The 21,543-nt window shown below is 36.6% G+C and overlaps 1 protein-coding gene across 2 annotated transcripts in view; it reads left to right on the top strand.

Moving 5' to 3' along the window:
- Positions 1 to 21,543, top strand: part of NAT1 (N-acetyltransferase 1) — a 297,904-nt gene that overhangs the window by 211,295 nt on the left and 65,066 nt on the right. For both annotated transcript variants that reach the window (XM_090404548.1, XM_090404546.1), the window contains one exon: positions 15,685 to 15,889. In XM_090404548.1, coding sequence (XP_090260674.1) covers positions 15,685 to 15,889 — 205 coding nt within the window. The remainder of the gene's footprint in view (positions 1 to 15,684; positions 15,890 to 21,543) is intronic.

Here is a 21,543-nt window from a genome sequence, read left to right on the forward strand (position 1 = left end):
TTCTTTCTTTCTTCTCTTCTTGCTCCTTCCCCCGAATGCTATTAGAGTATTCGAGGGGAATCTTTCCTATCTTTCTATGTCATTTCGTCTTGTGCTAACAGGACATTATCAAACACTGTAACATGATCAGGCCATCAAAAAATGTTCATACCACATTGTCCGTCGCGCGAGTTACCAAGGGACGCATTCGGGTTTTAGGCATAGGGACCCATTTGAAAAATATGTTACAGTCTCCCTTAGACACCACTCCTCAGCTTCAGCACTCTGCTAGAGGAAACTTCATCAATCGCTACCCGTTTGGGGAGGTGTTTAGGGGCAGTGCAAAGAAATGGTTCTGCAAAAGGATGGAAATGACAACGACACCAGACTATGGCTTTAGGCAACTGGAACATCTTCTCTCTGACATGGAAGGAGTTGGAACTGGTTGAGGAAGCCAAGCGCTACCGGCTAGACTTAGTCGGGCTTTCTTCAACCAAGAGGAGAGGCTCTGGAACTGTCGACCTGGATAAGGGGTGGAAGCGCTACTACTCTCGTGTGAGCCCGACAATGTCTGCTCAGGCGGGTCTGGGGATACTCACAAGCCCCCCAGCTGTCAGACTGTGTTGCTGAGTGGATCCCATTGGGGGGACGGGTATGTGTGTTAAGACTTCAAATGAAAAACCGTGATTTGGCTGTGGTGCAAGCCTATGCACCTAATCTGGAGTCAGAATACTCTGCCTTCCTAGAGGAAGTGGATGTTGCTTTTGACAAGGTGGCAGACATGGAATCAGTCCTGCTAATGGGTGACTTCAATGCACATGTTGGAACAGATGACCAGACATGGATGGGTGTGGTTGGGAGGAACGGTGCCCCTGACCTTAACGCGCATGGGTTGAAATTATTGGACTTCTGCTGTACTAACAGCTTGTCCATAATGAATACCTTCTTCCGGCACTGAGAAGTCCATAAGTATACCTGGTACAGGGATACATAGAACAAAGGTCTCTGATTGACTTCTTTATAGTCTCAGCAGACCTATTTTCCTCAGTGTTGGACGTTCGTGTGAGAAGAGGGGCAGAACTGTCAACTGACCACCACCTTGTTGTGTGCACTGTACGGCTTCAGAAACCAGATGCTACCATCAATGCTGGTAGGCCTAAGCAGCTATACTGCATGAAATGAGACATTGCTGTGAGGAAGAATTTTGCAGATGACATTTCCTCCAGGTTCAAAGAGATTCCCAAGCATACTGCAGATGTTGAGGAGGAATGGAAGCTGTTCAGAACAGCTGCCACTGCACTCTCATGGTGTGGCAGAAAGCGACAAAAAGCTGCTGCTAAGGTAGTAAAGACAGCAAAGCAGAAGGCTTGGGGATCCTTTGGAGAAAGAATAGACTCATCCTATGCAAATGCAAACAAATTATTCTGGTAGACCATCCACCGCCTTCGAGGGAGGAAATCGTGCACAGCAAGGGCAATTAAGGCCTCTGGTGCACTTTTAACAACCGAGAAGGATATCCTCCACAGATGGAGGGAATACTTTGAGAGCCTTCTTAACCCGGGTGGCCCAGCAGTTGTGGACATCCAAGAGATGCAGATCGGGGCAATGACTAGTCTCACAGCAGAAGAGGTCCATTTAGCAATAAAATCGCTGAAATCGGGCAAGACTGCTGGCTGATGAAATTCTACCCGAAATGCTAAAAGCCTTAAATCGAGACGGTGTTCTCTGGCTGACTTGAGTGTGTCAGGCTGCTTGGATATCTGGGCTAGCACCAAAGCAGTGGCAGACAGGCATAATAATACCAGTCTTCAAGACGGGAGACCAGAAGGATTGCAGTAGCCATCGTGGCATCTCTCTGCTCAGCCTGCCTGGGAAAGTGTATGCGAGGTGCTTAGAAAGAAGGTGCAGGAACATAGTTGAGTCAAAGTTCCAGGAAGAACAATGTGGCTTTCGTCCTGGTAGGAGCACAACGGACCAAATCTTCACTTTACAGCAAGTCTTTGAGAAATCTTGGGAATATGCCAAGAATGTCTACACATGTTTTGTGGAGTTGGAGAAGGCATATGACCGGGTTTCTCAGGATAAACTTTGGCAAGTAGTACAGGCGTATGGAGTGGATGGTCAACTATTAGCTGCCATCAAGTCCCTGTATGAATGCCCAGAGTTTTGTGTCAGGGTAAGCAGCACAAAGTCTGAACCTTTCACAGTCTCTGTTGGCCTCCGCCAAGGGTGTGTTCTGTCACCCCCTCCTTTTCATAATATTTATGGACTGGATTGATAGGCACAGCCGAGGCAGTGAGTGTGTCAGAATTGGAAAATGTAGCATTGGATGTCTGCTTTTTGCAGATGACCTAGTTCTGCTTAGCTCTTCCACAGATGACCTCCAGCGGACCCTGGATAGGTTTGTAGCTGTTTGTGCAGACGCCGCAATGAAGATCAGTGTGGCCAAAACTGAAACATTTGTGGTCCCAAGACAACCATCCCAGTGCACTCTAAATGTAAGTGGAGTCCCAATGAGGCAGGTGGAGAAGTTTAAATACCTTAGGTCCATATTCACGAATGATGAAAAATGGGACGTAGAGCTAGATACTCGAATTGGCTTAGCAAGCTCAATATTGCGGGAGCTTGGCCGTTCGGTAGTATTGAAGCAGGAGTTAAGCCAGAAGGCAAAGCTGGCTGTCTTCAATACAGTCTATGTCCCCATCCTCACCTATGGTCATGAGAGTTGGGTAATGACCGAAAGAATGTGGACACGAATCCAAGCAGCTGAAATTAGGTTCCTTCGAGGGTATGACAGAAAGCGACTCGATAGAGTCAGAAGCTCTGCAATTCGGTAAACCCTCGATACGCAACTGCTGCTTCTCCTTGTTGAGAGATCACAGTTACGTTGGTACGGGCACCTGGTCAGAATGCCACAAGAGAGGCTCCCTCAGCAGGCCCTCTTTGCCAAGCCAGAGGGTGGAAGGCCAAGGACTCGCTGGATAGATTATATCCAAAACCTTGGGTGGACACATTTGGGAATCCCACCAGAACACCTGAGCTTGGTGGCAGAGGATCGTGACCATTGGAAGTTCCTCTTGCAGCTGTTGCCCCCCACAACCCAGTTAGGAAGAGTGGGCCTTGAAGATGTATGTATGTATAAAAGAATATTTATTATTATTATATGGGTATCTCCATTGAGTCAGAAGACTCATCGTGAGAGACCCATACTAACCTTCATACACAGAATACCTATCATACCTCTTCTTAAACTCATTCACTGTCATGGAACTCAAAACTAATTCTGGCAATTTAGTCTTGCACTCCTTTACTACCCACACACACTTACATAACTGCCAAGAGTGACCTCTAGTTCTGTCTATTCATCATGTATTAAAAAAAATTCCTTTGTGTGAATCTTATAGAACCCCTTTAATAGCTTATATAGTTTCTATAATTATAAGATTTTTATCATGCCCTCTCTTTTCTGCCTATCGATTAAACTTTATATTCCACCCATCGTCATAGGGAGCATTCTACAGGCCTGCTCATCACTGAATCCACTGCACCACCTTCTGATATCTAAGAAATTTGGGTGAAACAAATCTGTACACAATCACAACTGAATCATAGCCTTATAAAGAAGCATAATAATCTCCTTATCTTTATTGCAATCCCTCAGGCTATTTTACCAACTTTCACAATATCCCTTTTAATTTGTGGGGGGTGCACACTCTCCTTATACCATCCTCCCCCCCCTCCCCCCATGCACACACACTGAAGCTCTTAGCCTCATCAGCTTCCTGCAGTCTAGCATCATCAGCGTGATGCACAGTATGTAACCCAAAGTTCATAACCCTTGCATTTTGCAACATTAAATTTGAATCCCATTCTCCTTCACCCACAATGCTATTTATTTAAATCATCTTTATCTACACTTGCCCTGCCAGTTTTGCATCATCAGCAAGCAACTGAATTTCCCTCTCTCCCCAAATCTTTTCCTATAATATTAATATACAAATTAAAGCAGTGGCCATAGTACATAACCCTGAGGCACTTTCTCCCAATCCATGCTACCATCTTCATATCAATTCTCATTTGTTCCAACTTTTGTAATAGTTTTCTGTGTGGCATTCTATAAAATACCTTTGCAAAGTCCAGCAGGATCATAGTGTGATCATATCCTTTATTCACACCCACTGTCATATTTATTATAAAATGTGAATAAATTACTAAGACAAGACCTACCTTTTACGAAGCTGTACTGTCACCTATAGAGTATCATATTCCTATTCATCCATTCCTAAATTTTACCTTTAGCCAACTTTTCCAGTACTTTAGTCACCACTCCAGTGATACTCACTGGTCTGTAATTTGCTACTTCTCTCTTGTAATTACCTTTATGTAGTGACTATCTTATCCTCTTTCCACTCCTTTGGAACCTTGCCAGAGCTATGACTTAACTTCAACAGAGGCATGGCCAGTTCTCTTGCATATTCTTGTATCACATGGGCTGACATACTATCCATTCACAGTGCAATCATACATGCACTCACACTCATCTGTCACAGGGGGTGGCTAAACACATGCTTGATTGCATCCCTCCGTAAGATTTCTAGTTTCCCTGATTATGCACTTTCAGACTCTCACTGAACCACACTTTCTCCAAACATCTAACTCCAAAACCATTTGAATGCAATCCATCAGGCATTTGATTAAATTGCACACCGTCTCCCCCCCCAACAACAACCACAACAAAAAACTTCTCATTGACTTTAAAAATCATGGCTCTTCTCAATTCTGTCCTGTCATAGGCATCAGACTCACAATCTTTACTTTCTCATTCATTTTCACTTCTTTCAACAATTCTTTCATATCCTTTCTCCAGGACTGGCTCTGAGGCCTGTGCTCAGAGGGCCCTGCACTTTCAAATGTCTAAGAAAATTTAATAATAGAATTTTAGATGTATCAGAGATGTATTGATATCAGACTACACCTCTTTAGTCCGAATCCTCCAGTAATACGAACTGCAGTTCGAAAGAAAAAAAGTTTTATTTATTACTTATTATTATTTTGTGTACTATTATTTTAACTTATTATTTATTTTATTATTATTACAGTAGTACTGTATTTTTTTCATGCTGTCGATTGTACGGTTATACTCGAAGCCTATTTTGATTTGCTGTGTGTTCACATTTGCTTTTTTATACTGTACAGTACGTACTGTATTGTCATCATGAATCACAAAGATACACAAAAAGAGGAAATTCAAAACGTGCAGAATTTGGTTAAAAATATAAATCAGATGTTGAAATTTCACAAACAGATGTTACGGAATGGATTACAGGTAGAACCAAAAGTGAATTTGAAATCAAATCAGATGCTGAAAATACAGAATGAATTAGAAGTCGATGATGACGATGAAGAACTCGAAGAAAAAAAAAGTAAAACGTGAAGAAGCAGCTGACAGTTTTAATGTGTAGAATATGGTAAGCAGAATGATGATACACCATTCCGCAAAAGTGTGTTTCTAATTCAGCTCCGAGAAGAAGCATTCTAAAAAAGTTTAGCTTTCAAGAAGCAAAAGAAAATCAGTGATTTTTTTTTTTACAAAGAAATAAAAAAACTTTTTTTCGTGTTATTTTGTGAAACTTTTTTTTGTGTTGTGTACAAGAAAGTGATTTTTTACGCAAATTAAGTTATGTACTGAACTATGCAATTTTATTAAATCAGAATCCTCAACAATACAGATACATACAAATTAATTCTTTTTACTAAAATAAACTTGTGTACTGTATTATTTTTTTGTTTTACATTTCAGTACAGTTGTTTTTTTCTATTAGTTAATTTATTTACAGAATTAAATTGATGTACATTAGAATCTGATTATATTTGTCTTAAACGCTAGTTATTGTTGTCTCTTGGGGGAAAATTTGCTAATCCAAATGAGCACAGTTTTTATTAGTCGGTTTAGCAAGATACCACTGTATATGCATTTAATATTTATAAATTATGTTTAATAAAATTATGATTCTTCGATAAAAAAAATTTTTTTGTAAATATTTTGGGATCCCACTAATAACTTTTTCCCGAGGCCCAGTAAAACCTCCAGTTGGCCCTGCCTTTCTCATTGCATATTTCTCACCTTTCAAATCATTTGCCTACCAAAACAATCAACTTTTTCACTTCTCTATTTTGCAGACTAGCATCTTTACTTAACATCCTTGACCTTCACACCTGTGAAACATGCCTTTTGTCACTTTCTCTGAATCTCCATGTGATATTTTCTCTCAGTTTCTTGCACTTTTATACTTTTCTCTGCAATTTTTCTTTCATTATCCTTCCTGCTGTGCCATTCATTTCTCCAGTGACTCGAGCTCTCCTGTGCAGTAAACATGCTTTTACTCTCCGCATTATCATCCACGTTACTTTCGCCCACTTCCTGTATTACTCTCATTCATGCACTGTCATTTGCTCCTACATTTCTACAACGCTTTCAATGTCGTGCCTTACATCACTAGGTACTTCATTCACCATCTTTGGACACGTTTCGCATTTTTTACACCTGCTCATGAAACATTTCCAGCATATAGCCTTCACTCACACTTCACTTCACATATCACAAACCATTCACTCTTGGCCACCCTGATTGGTATCTACCTGGATACTAAATGGAATACAACCAACCAAATTGTATTTTTATTGGTCTAAACCACAATGTAAAATGATGATACCAAAGCCTTGTTGGCCATTTTTCTCATATGCATTGGTTTCATGAACATAGAATGCTTTTTAACAATATCACGTAATAGTATTCACAATTAACCAAGCATACTTACCAATTCAGTGAGAAATAAATAAAACCACCAATAATAATTAACAAAATCATGTATATTTACTAAAAATAAAGACATAAATACCAAACAGTATGTGCCCAACACTGCCACTTCAAAGCACAATGCTGATGCCCACCAATTAAAAGTACCTGAATTTGTGAAGTTAGTAATGGCTATAGTTCTAATTATTCTATTTTGTATCAATGGAAGCTTCTGTAGCTTAGTCATTATAGATAAGCCCTTTGGGTGAAAAGACCTGGGTTCGAATACCATCCAAAACGTGAGGGAACCTTTATCTGGACTCTTTCGATGAAAGGTGAGTTAGCCAGTCTCATACGGAGGTAGGAGATTTTTTCCCTCAGAACAGGCAAACCGCCCCTGTGAACACACGCATCTACAGACATAGGACACACTGGGAGGCATAGGGCTTGACCAACTTATCCTCGGGACGGGTACAGTTTGGAAGGGCTAATGACAGCTCCATAACAGGCCACTAGGCCTAATTCATAAAAAGGAAGAAGCTGTTTGTCAATATTTACAAATGCATAATCAGTGTTAATCTAAGTGGGCACAAAAACTGAATGGAAGATAAAAGACTAGCAAACAAGTATTTTGCTACAAAAAACAAATAGAAAAATTGTCTTATGATTTTTACTGAGATATAGGTAGGCTGAAGCATTTAGCAAGAGAATTAAATGTAAGGACTGATCATACTGAAACTTCAAGAAAGTATCTGGTAGGAAATTCGTGAAGTATTCTGTTGAACTAAAGTTATTTTCTTTTAGTATTGCACATGATCAGCATTCGTTTTAGAAATTATGGACTTTACAACCGTGTTATAAAAAAACTCTGGCGTTTCGATCTTCATATTAAGATCATCTGGGGCATATACAAACATACAGGACAAGCTGAGTTACATTACATACAGTAAGCTAGAGAAACAATGATTTGATCACAGGATATTCTACTGGCATGACCTCTAGTGGGAAAAAAAATTATTTAGAAACTACAAGCTAAACCCTGTTTATGATAACATGAACAAACATTCTTTCAGTAACACTGATGTCCTATTTTTAGCATTACAATTATTATTTTTGATTTAGGATCCTGGATTATTTATAGTCCTGTTTATAGTTCCTCTTAGAGAGGAAGGTTCCGTGGGTCGAATATGTGCCTTCCATCATTATTGTTTAGATTGGGGTGGTTGATAATAATCTCACAGGCTTTCTTAAATTTGCGTTCGTACCATGTTTTGGCGTGATGTAGACAACTAGTGCTTTTCCAGTCAATTCTATGTAAGGTGTTCAGGGCATGATCAGAAAGGTCAGCGTCGCCATAATTATTATATTTAATGTCGTTTATGTTTGTCTGATAGGAATTGTACGTCCTGTTTCCCCTATATATGGTATGTTACAGGTGCAGTAAATACAGTATGCTCCAGGGTGAGCCAGCGGAGAGAGTAGGTCTTTGGATCAGTTGAGTAAACGTTTTAATTTTGCATGAAGTTTAAAGGTGGCTTTGAGGTTGATGTCCCTTTAATGTAAGGAATGGTTATAGTTTTATTGTAGTTGGGAAATTAAAAATTTTTTATAACATTGTTGTAAAGTCCATAATTTCTAAAATGTGTGGACTAAAGTTCCATTGTGCAATTTAAAATTTTTAGAGAATGAAATGAAATCGAATCATGGTGGGGGGGGGGGTAAGAAATGGTGCAGAGAAAATGAAATAATAAAAAGAATTATAGAATATTATGAAGAACTTTACAGTGACAAAGGAATTTAAGTAGACAATAGCTTGAATTATGGATTGGATGTGCCAAAAGTTACAAGAGAAGTTGAGGAGATAATGACTGATTACATGATGAAATCTTTCACACTTTAGGGATTTTTCTTTGTTTTAAACAAAGCATGGAACATTGCATTACAAAACATTTACAAAAGTAATAAATAACATGTCAGCTAGGGTGTTTTAAAGCATGGTTTAGATGTAATTATGATACCATTGATCATATTAACTCTTAAAAAAATTATAATCATTATAGAAATGACAAATGAATATAATAAACCTCCCTGTTTATGAACTTTGAGAAACCATCAGCTATGAATCACTATTAAAACAGTGTATAGAAGCATACATAGAAACCTTGAAATGTCTGTGTGTGTGTGTGTGCGCGCGCGCAGTGATGACATCTCTGTCATTAACTTCGTAACAAAAGTGAAAGATTTCCAATAAATAAGAGAATTAGGAGATACTATATCTCTAACATTTACATTTGTCCTACAGGAAGATTTTCATGAATTGCAAGAATGGAGGAGTTAAAATTAACAGAAATATTCTGAGTTTTGCCAGTGATGTAGTTCTCTTGGAAGAAGATATACAAATAAGTGAATTCATTCGAACATCTGGTCAAATTATGTTGAAGATAAATTTAAGCAAAATTAATGCTGAATAACAATTTAACACCAAGGAGGAAAGCGAGCATAGACGTAATGGATATATTTCTCTTTTTCAGTATGAAATTAATTTTTACCATGCTCATAACTAAATAGCAGTCACTTCCTATTCGTGCAATGTTCCTGAATCAGCATAAATGATTTACTATTAATAATAACGTAGGTCACAAAGTTAAGTTGATGTATAATGTATATCTTTTTATTAGAATACTAGTTAGACTTGTAAGAACCAGTTGGAACTACAAGGGAATGTCAGAAGTATGTTCAGATTTTAATAATTGTTCTAAAAATGACAGAAGCAGTTTGACTCTGATTTTAGTTTAATAATACACTTGTATAACATTGTATATAATAATGTATAAATAATATTCTTGGTATTGAATGTTATATTTTAAGTAAAGCTTAAATATTTCTATTTGCAACTGTAATGAAATGTACAAGTGAACCTAGTTATATACATTATAGTTTGCATTCCTCTATCTGCATCAGTACTGACTTGATTTTCATAACTAAATTTTTTATCATTTTATTCAGCTGCTACTCCAGCAGAATATGCAGATTTCATGCAATGAATGTGCTTAGGAAACAGACGAGCACTGCTAGTACATCAGAATAATTGTTACTTTCACTTACATTTTTAAAGGGATTCTGTCCCCAAAAGTTGAGAACTTTTTGTTGGTGGAACTCTATTAGTACTCTGGGTAGGCTATGGGTTAGATAATCCAGAAACTTGTTGTAGAAATCAAACACTGAACTTTTTTCCAAATCACTTCAGGTGTTCATGGTGTTGTGCTCACAGTGGGCAATGGAAGTGGTACAATAAAATTATGCTGCAAACTTTAGAGTAGAATGCTCATGTTAAAGCTGTGAGCTTCTGAATACACTGCTAAAAGTTAAGAACAAATTATACAACAAATTTATGTGAAGACAGTAATGTCAGAAGTGCGATAGCTATTGTAACCTCACTTCTGTTCCACTTTCCCAAATACTGTATCATTATTGTAAAGTACATCATAAACATCCATGCCAAAGGCATGGATATTTATGATGTACTGATGTTACCTGTGTCCTAGTGCAGTATAATCTATTAGAATTAGATTTTTCTTTGTAGGCGATATAGAAATTGAAAATGTATGTGAAAGCTAATAAGCATGGTGTGTGTGATAACTATGGTAACCTCACTTTCGTTCCATTTTCCCAAATAATAATAAAAAAAAATTGAACATAATTTTTAAATTACTGTATCATTATTGTAAAACCTGATATGTACCCCCTTTATCAGGAATTTGATGATGATGAAGAGCAGTAAAATGAAGGACTTTGTTCATCAGTTGGTTTATATAAAATTGTGTACATTATCCATAGAAATCATCATTAATAAACAAAAGTTTTTTGTTCTCTTTAACTTGTAAGAGTTAAAAATGCATAACCTTAGCTGAAAATTTCTCACTTCTCAATGTAAATATTTCTGTATCTTTGTTGAAGACAGAAATTATCATAATCGTTCTTACCCCTGTGTTAGTGTGGTGAGAAAAATGTTGAAAATTGTTAAATTTTGTCAAATATTATGAAGTTGCTATCAGAACACCTTCTTTTGAAAAGTAGAATTTTAGATTGGGATGGGAAGAAACAGGTAAGAAACATACTTGCATTTTTTTTGGCGGTGGGGGGGGGGTTACATTTGTGAACTTATGTTAATTATGATATAAAAATTTGATAATTTAATTATAAATATGCTAATTTAATTTAAATTAAACATTTATGTATTTCAAGTCAAAGGAATTGATATCAAAATTTGAGATGCTAATGTCAGCTCTTTGCTTTATGCGGATGATGTTATACTTCTAAATAAATGTGCTACAAGTCAGCAAGATTCTCTGACTAAATTGAATAGCTGTTGTAATAGATATGGTATGAAGGTCAGCAATAAAAAGACAAAGACAATGAAAATAGGCAGAATCATTGAAAATGTCAAGTGTGTTGTGAATGGAGAACCTGTGGAACAAGTAAAACATTTCAGCTATTTAGGCACAATTTTTAGTGAAGATGGTAAATTAAATATAGAAATAGACAACAGAATCAGCAAAGCTGGTATGGTGGGAAGTCAATTGAATAAATTCATATGGAATAAGAGAGAAATTAGTCGGAACACTAAACTAGCTGTATACAAGACGGTGTTCAATCCAGTTTTAACTTATGGATCTGAGAGCTGGGTCAGAAGTAAAACACTTGACCAAATACTAGAGACCACAAATATGAGAGTCCTGAGAAAGATTATAGGCGTGAACAGATGGCATCAATGGCAATATCATATTAAAAACAAGGATATTAGGAAAGAACTTGACATTGTCAGCATCCAGGAATGCGTTAGCAGAGTGGTATGGTCACTTAAACAGAATGGGCGAGGAAAGATTAGCAAAACAAGTGTTCTCTGCCAGGTTGGCAGCAAAATGACCCAGTGGAAGACCAAGATATGGGTGGATTGATACGGTACAAAGTGCCTTAGACGATAGAAATATAAGATCTGATAAGGTTGGGGTCTTGACAAGTAACAGACTGATTTGGAGGAAAATTGTAGATCATCATCATCAAATTCCTGCCATGTACCCTCAAGGGGTGTACAGGATATGACAGTACTACATGAAAAAATTACATCATTACTAACTTCCTATCTACAATTTTCCTCCAAATCAGTCTGTTACTTGTCAAGACTCCAACATTATCAGATCTTATATTTCTATCGTCTAAGGCACTTTGTACCGTATCAATCCACCTATATCTTGGTCTTCCTCTGGGTCGTTTTCCTGCCAACCTGGCAGAGAACACTTGTTTTGCTAATCTTTCCTCTCCCATTCTATTTAAGTGACCATACCATCTGAGATTAGCTCTGCTAACGCATTCCTGGATGCGGACAATGTCAAGTTCTTTCCTAATATCCTCATTTTTAATATGATATTGCCATTGATGCCATCTGTTCACACCTCTAATCTTTCTCAGGACTCTCATATCTGCGGTTTCTAGTCTTTGGTCAAGTGTTTTACTTCTGACCCAGCTCTCAGATCCATAAGTTAAAATTGGTTTGAACACAGTCTTGTATACAGCTAATTTAGTGTTCCGACTAATTTCTTTCTTATTCCATATGAATTTATTCAATTGACTTCCCACCATACCAGCTTTGCTGATTCTGTTGTCTATTTCTATATTTAGTTTACCATCTTCAGTAAAAATTGTGCCTAAGTAGCTGAAATGTTTTACTTGTTCCACAGGTTCTCCATTCACAACACAGTTGACATTTTCAATGATTCTGTCTATTTTCATTGTCTTTGTCTTTTTATTGCTGACCTTCATACCATATCTATTACAACAGCTATTCAATTTAGTCAGAGAATCTTGCAGACTTGTAGCGGATTTATTTAGAAGTATAACATCATCCGCATAAAGCAAAGAGCTGACATTAACATCTCCAATTTTGATATCAGGTTTAATACCACATTCCTTCATAATGTGATCCATATAGATAATGAATAACAGAGGGGATAATGTACATCCTTGTCTCACACCAGATTTAACATTAAACCATCTTCCTGTACTTCCTTCAATTCTAACTGCTGACTTACAACTCAAATAAAGACTAAGTATTGCTTGATATAATGCCCCATTGACACCATATAACTGCAGCGTATTGAATAGCTTCTCTCTTGGCACCTTGTCATATGCCTTTTCCAAATCGACAAAACTTAAATACAGATCTTTGTTATATTCCCATGCTTTCTCGACTATTTGTCGTAAAGTGAAGATCTGATCCTGACAGCCTCTATTTGGCCTGAATCCAGCTTGTTCTTCACCAAGCTTTTCTTCCACAATTCTTCTCAACCGTTTCTCAAGTATACTTGCATAGATCTTGCCAGGAACACTCAGTAGGGAAATACCTCTGTAATTCTCACATTCAGTTTTATTTCCCATTTTATATATGGGTACTATGAGAGCTCTACTACAATCATCAGGAATTCGTCCCTCTGTCCAGGCTTTCTGAACTATGCAGTGCAGCCACTGTAAGACTCTTATACCACCATGCTTCAGCATTTCTGGTCGAATATCATCTACTCCTGTTGCCTTTCCACATTTCAAGCCTTTGATGGCTTTTTCTACTTCAAGTATGGATATGTATTCCCGACTGCATGCCTGGTCAGTGTTTTTTATCACTGTGCTGTCATCACTGCTTGTTTCATTTAGCAGTTTTTCAAAGTAATTACTCCATACTTCAAGGATATCTTTTTCTCCTGTTTTCATTTCACCTTTATCATCTCTAATTCCTTTTACAGCACTCTTTCCTCCATTCCTAAGCTTCTTCAACAACCTCCAGAATATTTTGCCACCTTCTTGATATTTATTTTCTATATTCTTGCCAAAGTCCTCCCATGACTTTTGTTTAGCTAGTTTTACACACTGTTTAGCTTTCTTACATTTGTCTCTGTATTCTGTAAGAGTAAAAGCTGACTTATTTGCCAGGAACTTTTGATATGCTTTCTTCTTTTCCTTCACTGCCTCTTTAACTTCCTGTGTCCACCAGGGAGTTCTGATTTTTTTTATCTTTGCACACAACCTCACCACATGCCTCTCTGGCAGAATCAATCAATGTTTCCTTCAGAGTTTGTCAATGAATATCCAAGGTTTTATTCCTGTTCTCAAACTCTTTCATTTTTTCTTGAATAATCTTTGTGTATTTTAGTCTACAGTTCACATCTGAGAGCTGCTCAACATTTATTCGCTTTAAAACTTTCTTACACGTTATTCTTTTCAATATGAAATTCAATTTTATCCTGCTCAAGACTAAATAGTGATCACTTCCAATTTCAAATCCTCTGTACACTCTGGTGTCCTGCACCAGGGAGAAAACATCACTATCAACAATAACATGGTCAATAGGACTTTTCTTATTCCTTGCCTCTTCTCTCCATGTGAATTTGTGCACATTTTTATGTTGGAACATGGTGTTAGTAATAACCAGTCCATGTCCTGAGCAGAAATCCAACAGATATTTGCCATTATTATTAGCTTTGCTCTTTTCTCCAAATTTTCCCAAAATATTTTTGGGAAAATTTGGAGACTTATTATTATTTATTTGGAGACTTATTATACTTATTTGTGCCTATGGTCCCACACTTATTTGTGGGACCATAGGCACAAATAAGTCTCATTGTCCAGTTCCCCATTCTCATATTTGCCCACATTACTCTACTTGAGACTGACTGCCATTCAAGAAGATTAGCCTCGTATTTTGTGTTGAATACTATGGCTACTCCTTCTTTTCCTTGATTGTTATTGCCTGAATATAACATTTTGTATTTATTGCTCAGAAAGATCTCACCAGTTTTGGTCTTTTTTGTTTCAGTCACCCCTATTATGTCGATCTGGTACTTATCTAATTCCTCAGCTAGCTCCATTTCTTTGCCATTCAGGCTTCTTACATTGATAGTACCGATCTTTAACTCTGGTGATGTTGAGTTGGGGTTTGTTTTCAGATTTGTTCCAGAGCTGACTTTTCGCTGTTCGCCCTGGTTCCCTGGCGAAAACAACGGGGGCCTTGTTTAACCGGGCGACGCCCCAGCCGGCATGAAATTTTGTCATGTTGTACCATCATTTTTTATTTTGGTTTAACCAGTAAGAATACAATTTGGTCGGCTAAATCCCAAATTGCCAGCCCATCCTCGTTCGTTCAGTATCAAAGTAGATACCCAACAGGGTGCACCACGAGAAGGTGAGGATTGGACATTAGGTCAGAAGCCCTGGTCGGTTCTCCGCATTCCTTTAAAGGCTATGTGGAGGTCTCCTCTCAGTTATACAGCTTTGACCCTTAAGCACCCCAAAAATTGTAGATAGGAAATTAATAATGATGTAATTTTTTCATGTAGTACTATCATATCCTGTACACCCCTTGAGGGTACATGGCAGGAATTTGATGATGATGATGAAGTCAAAGGAAATCTAAAACATATAAATCTGTTTGACTGGCAACACTTGGTAGTTTAGATTACGCATTATAACTTTGAATGTTGAAGAATTAACTTCCCTATTTAAATGCTGTTGGTAGGTAGGAATTACATTAAATATTTGTATTTGTTTGTCTTACAACAATGTAGAAAACATTGTTGTAATCCCGTTCATAATCCTTATACCTAGACAGAATTACAGATGCGAAATAGTTAATATAAATGTAATAGCTTGTTTTTTTTTTTTTTTTTTAAGTTGAAAAAGGGCTGCTCTAAACTGTGGTTCTCTCAAAATCATAGTGTACATCATGAAGTAGACTAATGATGTTTTTCATTTTCACACAAGTGTGAATTTTGTTAGATATTTTGATTCTTATTTATTGAAAATGGATTTATAATTGCAGATTCTTTATTTTTAAATCTCTTGAATCTCTTTATATATTACAGAAATGGATAGAACTAAGGAAAGGCTGGCTGATATATTAGAAGATCGTGGTCTTAGTTTCCTATATCCTCTTCTACGTATCCAAGCTGATCTGTGGAAACAGATTCAGACAGATCCCAGTCCTAATACATTATATAGGTGGATCAAGGAAAATGTTGATCCATCTCAACATACGGTTCCTGGATTTGTTAGTGCACTGGTAGCATGGTAAGTCAGAGACTAAATAAATTCTTCTGGTGATTATTTTCATTTCATTGCTGCAACAAGGTGTTAAAAAATACAATATAGAACAATGTTGTTGGGGAAAATGCTGTAAAATATAGTAGTTGAGGATTCAGCATTGATCCAATTTAAAATAACCCTTTCTTAGTATTCAAAGAATTTTATATTTATGTGTGATGAAGGATTTTTGAGTAATACACAGCATGTCGTGGTAACTTCAATATATCGTATCTTTATTTTGTTCATTTCAGTTGTGTTTCACAACCATTATGAAGAAAACAATAAGACTACATAGAATCTGTATATTAAAGTTTAAGTTGCTAGATAATCGTAATAGATGGATGATTGTGTGTGATCAAGTAAGGATAATGATTTTTTTTTTTTTTTTTTTTTTTTTTCATGTAATTGATCACATAGAAATTAATGGCTACCTGTTGATATATACATCGAGCTATCACTGTGTTAAGAGTAATATCAATGCAGTTCTGTTGCTGTTAAATTAATAATCTTCTTCTACTATATAGTGTCTTTTATTACAAATTTGAATTAAGATCTTATAACCAGAAACTAGTAATGGACATAATGAAAAATAATCAATTATTTGGTTATTTCTAACTATCCAATGATTTCCTAGTCCAATTCTTTCATTAGATATACACACCCTCACACATGCACTATATTTTAGAATGTTGTTTCTTTATGATTGAGAACTCTCTCTAATCAACCAATCTGTATATACCAGAAAGAACACCATATTTGTTGTAACTTACAACAACAAAAAAGATTTGGGCTACGTCTATGTGCTGATTGTCCCAAGCTACTCAGACATTCCCCTAGTTTTTAACTAAACAATGAGGGCTGTGAATACCAAATTTGGTATACAGCTTCCTTGTATCATAATTCAGAGTAACAGAGTTTTGATCAGCCCTCTTTACATTCAAGGTGTCAGATTGCAAGGCAAGATTTTGCCTTAGCTAAACAGTTAATAACTTTAGCTCTGGACTACAAAACTCAGTTTACATCTACCTTTTAATTGAAACAACACAGAGTAGTTTTAAGGACAGCATTTCAGGGATTTGCCATACCTAATCAGAAGGGAGATCATCATCAAATGCTGATATTCAACTTCATTTTATCATTACTTTAAAAAAAAAAAAAAAATCTAAAATCTTAGGTTTCATGTGATATAAATAATTATCCATTTGAATTTAAGCATCTACTTAAAATTGCATATTTATTTCAGAAGAAATATCTGGGATATCGGCTATTTCTGTAAATTGAAAAGACTGAACAATAATTTGTTCACATGTATCATTAGGCATAGGAGAGGTCTTGAATGTTACAAATAATAATTATTGGTTTCTATTTAATATGCCTTTTGAGCAAATGAACTTAGAAGATTCCTTGAACAATGTGTTTGAAGTAATTCTCTTCTAAGTAAGCCATGGAGGATGCTTGCCAATTTACCATGCGGTATGCTGCGAGTCCACTTTCCATTTGTTTTCAGTATTGCTTATGTGATCTTTGTTCTGGATTTCAAAACTTCTTCCAATTTTACCCATGCACATCTTTCCACTGGAACACAGAATCTTGTATACTCCAGGATGTTTATAAAATGGAACTTTGTCTTTAAGGGAATATAGGAAACTTTGTGAAATGGTAACTAGTTTGAAGGCTGTTCTGATGTTGACTGATTTTAATATTTGGACTAATTTTTTCTTGATGTTGTACATTACCAATGTGTAATGTTCCTTAGAAAAATTTAAATGCAAAACAGTGTCACTTTCCAACAGACTTAATTTTTGGAAAAATTGCAGAGATAATTCTAGAATTCCTGCATATTTAAGAATCAAAAAAATAAAAATATACATTCTGCAAAAGCGCAGTTTTTCTCTTTTGTGAGCTGAAATACAAAAACACTAGATCAGACTTGTTCTTCACTGAACAAACAGAATATCACCTACATAACACTTTGGGTAATTCAATATTCACAGATGTATGGAATACCATAGACAGTATCCATTTGCAAACGGTCTCAAGAATAGAAAAAAAGATTGTAAATATAGACTATCAAAAAAAAAAAAAAAAATTCAAGCATCTATACAATACTCACAAGAACTGAACATTTCTGACTTCTAGTAGATTTGTATTAAATCTTTGAAATTATAATCTTACTAATATAGAAGCTTCAGTTCTAAACAAGGACTTTAATTATGCCATCACTCATCACATTCCAAAAGTGGACATCATGGCCAGTATTGAAAAAAACCTATAGGATTTCTTGGTTTCAGTTTCATTAAAGTCACCTGCCAAAAAATATCACAGCTTTAGAGAAAGACAGTTTAAGAAGTTTAACAACAATGAAATCGTTATATTTAAAGCAGACATTTTAAATAGTATGGACTATAACACCAAGATCACTTTCATGCTATTGAACTCTTCACGTATTCAGAAATGGGCCATTTTTCCACTTGGTCCCCATATAAAAACTAATGATACGATCTCCAGTATTTTTGAGTTTACAGAAGATCTTAAAAAATAAAATCTAAACACCTGGTCATTCTGAGATTATATGACATGCCTAAAGTGCATATGATGCCCCCCCCCCCTCCATACTGTAGTTGATAGCAGAAACTCTCCAACATATCATCTCTCTAAAAACTGTCTAACCTCAAGCCTTGTATTATGCATACAAACCCCCTACTTGATACAGCAGGAATCCAAAGCTCCTGTTGTATTTTCCATACAGTATGACCTGTGGACATCCAGAAAGGGGGGGGGGAATCATGATAGTCTTGCTCTGATTTCACTAAGTAGACAGTCCTGGATGGCCTAGTGTTAGGTCGGAGTGAAACAAAATATTAAAGAAAATCACGTTTCACTCGGACTTAACATCGTTCTCACTCTGTTGAGGAAAATAATGGTTTATCAGAAATAAAGAAGCACTTGCATAGAAATCGTAATTTAGTTTTTATATCTTATCTTATTTAGTAATGTGAAATTTCATTGTATTATTATTATTATATAGTTGCTTAGTCTAAAATACTATGTAAATAACTAACCATTTGCTGGGTGAGAAATAATAACCTAAATGTGAAACGGCCGACTTTTAAGACACGCGGTGAATGTACTAGTATATCTGTTATGCAGCACGGTGCCCCCCCCCCCCCACTGTGACGCTACGAAAGGATTCCGCGAGCGGCACTAAGTGCCGTGTGACGTAGTGAAAGCATGACGTAGACATTGATGACGAAAGAGAGAAATGGCGTGGCATTTAAAAGGAGATGTAACGCTGCGAACAAGGCTTTTACACGTTTTCCTGCTGCTGTATTCTTGTGCCTCGGAAGTCCGGCTGGTATGGTGCCTCCATGTGGGTTTCCTTTGTTCGAGGAAGTTACAACCAAATGACCAAGGGAACTTACTAGTCGGAAATAAAAGCCCAGCAGATCATGATAGTGGAAAACTACAGAATAATTCCAGTATGAAGTATAGAGGGAAATCGTATAGAAAATCCTGAGGAAGTGTGAAGTAAAGCGGTCATATAAGGTAGTTGTCTGACGAAAAAATGAAGTGGCCAAAGTAGCATACCAGCAAATTGGTAAAGTGAGAACTTTTGTCTACTAACTAATGAATTGAATGAGAAGATTTTAATGTGTGTGCTAAGAGAGACTCTTTGAACTGTTGCTGGTAGATTTAGAAGGAAATATAAAAGTGTCTCATAAATGTATCTTGAAAGAGAGTGAATTACAAATGTTCTTAATTAGGTCTGAGATATATGTAAAATTTGAATAGGATTGTTAAAAAGAATCATGAATGGAATTTGATAAGTATTAAGAGTAAAATTTAATTGATTAGAGTAGAAAATTGAGACTCAGTGATTAAATGTTAGTATTTATGTTTCTCAGATAAAAATTCATGAAAAGGGATAATTAACTGTAGGTAAGAGTGCTAATGCTGTATATAAAATTTAGTTGAATGATTAACTCAGTGCTTCTAAGTGTAATATATGTATTCTACCTGTAATTAAAATGTTTTGTTTTAATGTGAATGTTGTCTTGCCTGTACTTGTGTTGTAAGTTGTAAATTTATAGCTGAGAAGAGTGAATGCTGACTGTGTTCTAACTCCTTGGTCTTACATGTTTAGTATATCCTAGGATTCAGGGTGGCGCAGCGTAAACAAATAAATTTTCTCTGAATTTGAAAAGGGAGATAGAACCAGTGCTGAGACAAAGAAATAGGCATCTGCCATTTGCATTTCTTTGTTTCACAAAACAACAACTTCACTCTTATCAGGGATTCGGCCAGTAGCATTATTGATAAGAAAGGATAATAAGTGATAATAATATAATAGGATAATAAAGGATAATAACCTGGAGATAATAAGTGTAGGATCGAAATAAGAGTTATAATATATATATATATATAGTTGTAATAGAGATGATAAAGGGCACATAAGGATAGGAAACGACACAACACTGGCCAGGATCAGTCAACTAGTACACTTTGTCGTGGAGCTGGAATAGTATCTGGAGTAGCCCTAGATTTCCATTCCTGAGCACAGTTATTTCATATCCATGTGTGGCTGTGTTGTGGGTGAGGAGCTCTGGCACTGAACAAAGAAATCTCTTGAGCATGAATACTTTGTCCTCAAATGTTTCAGGGGTCAAAACAAGATCCCATTCAAGTACTAATACCACAGATACATAATTTGATAACAGAAGTAAGAAACAAAAGATGTGGTACCAGTATAAATACACTAGTGTTTCTCATCATCCTTGTAACAGATGAAAATCCAATAGGGGAAATAACCTCCTTCATTATTCAAACGGGTTTAGGACTTACAGAATCTCCCAAAACTGCCAGGAACGCTCAGAAAAATTACTAAAGGCTAATGATGGGTAGAATGCCAATTACAGTGACACTTCATAATCCACTATACTCTTCTAGAGGAGTAATATCAGAATCGGATATCCTTGATGTTATAGATAAGGATATGTTCATATCTTAGATGAGGGAGAGACAGGTGTGATCCTGTTTTCTAACCAGGAACATCCTTTTGATACACCCAAGGCTCCAACATCTGAAAAAGCAGCATATCTCGATTGTCTTGTTAAGCTGTACATCCCTAATTCAGTGAAATGTTTTAAACCTCGGAAATATGAATGTGCCCAAACTGCCTTTTGTGGCTCAACCACCTGTGCCCAATGTGGGCAAAGAACATCAGGAAGATCATCCTGCCTACTCATGTACATGTCAGAAATGGAAGGATGAAAAAGAAATACAAAAGATTAAGACAGAACAAAATATACACCAGGATACAAAAAGAAAGTTATCCACCACCATACCTATCCTGAGATCCTCTTATGCTGAGAAGGTGGCAGTTAAAAAGTTAACAGCAACTCAAATTAATTTGTCTATTATCTGATAATTTCACCATACCTGCACTTTATGAGTGCTTTATTGTAGTGCACATTACTGTAGTCCCCCCCCCCCCCACACACACACACACCCCATCCATGGATTCGCTTTCTGCAGTTTCAGTTACACACTGTCAACCCCATTCAGAAAATATTAAATGGAAAATTCCAGAAATAAACAATTTATAAGTTTTAAATTGCGCACCATTCTGAGCAGCATGA

The sequence above is a fragment of the Typopeltis vanoorti genome, chromosome 15 (assembly GCF_054136105.1).
Source record: "Typopeltis vanoorti isolate ZY-2024b chromosome 15, IOZ_Tvanoo_1.0, whole genome shotgun sequence".
In the NCBI taxonomy this organism is placed as follows: domain Eukaryota; kingdom Metazoa; phylum Arthropoda; class Arachnida; order Uropygi; family Thelyphonidae; genus Typopeltis; species Typopeltis vanoorti.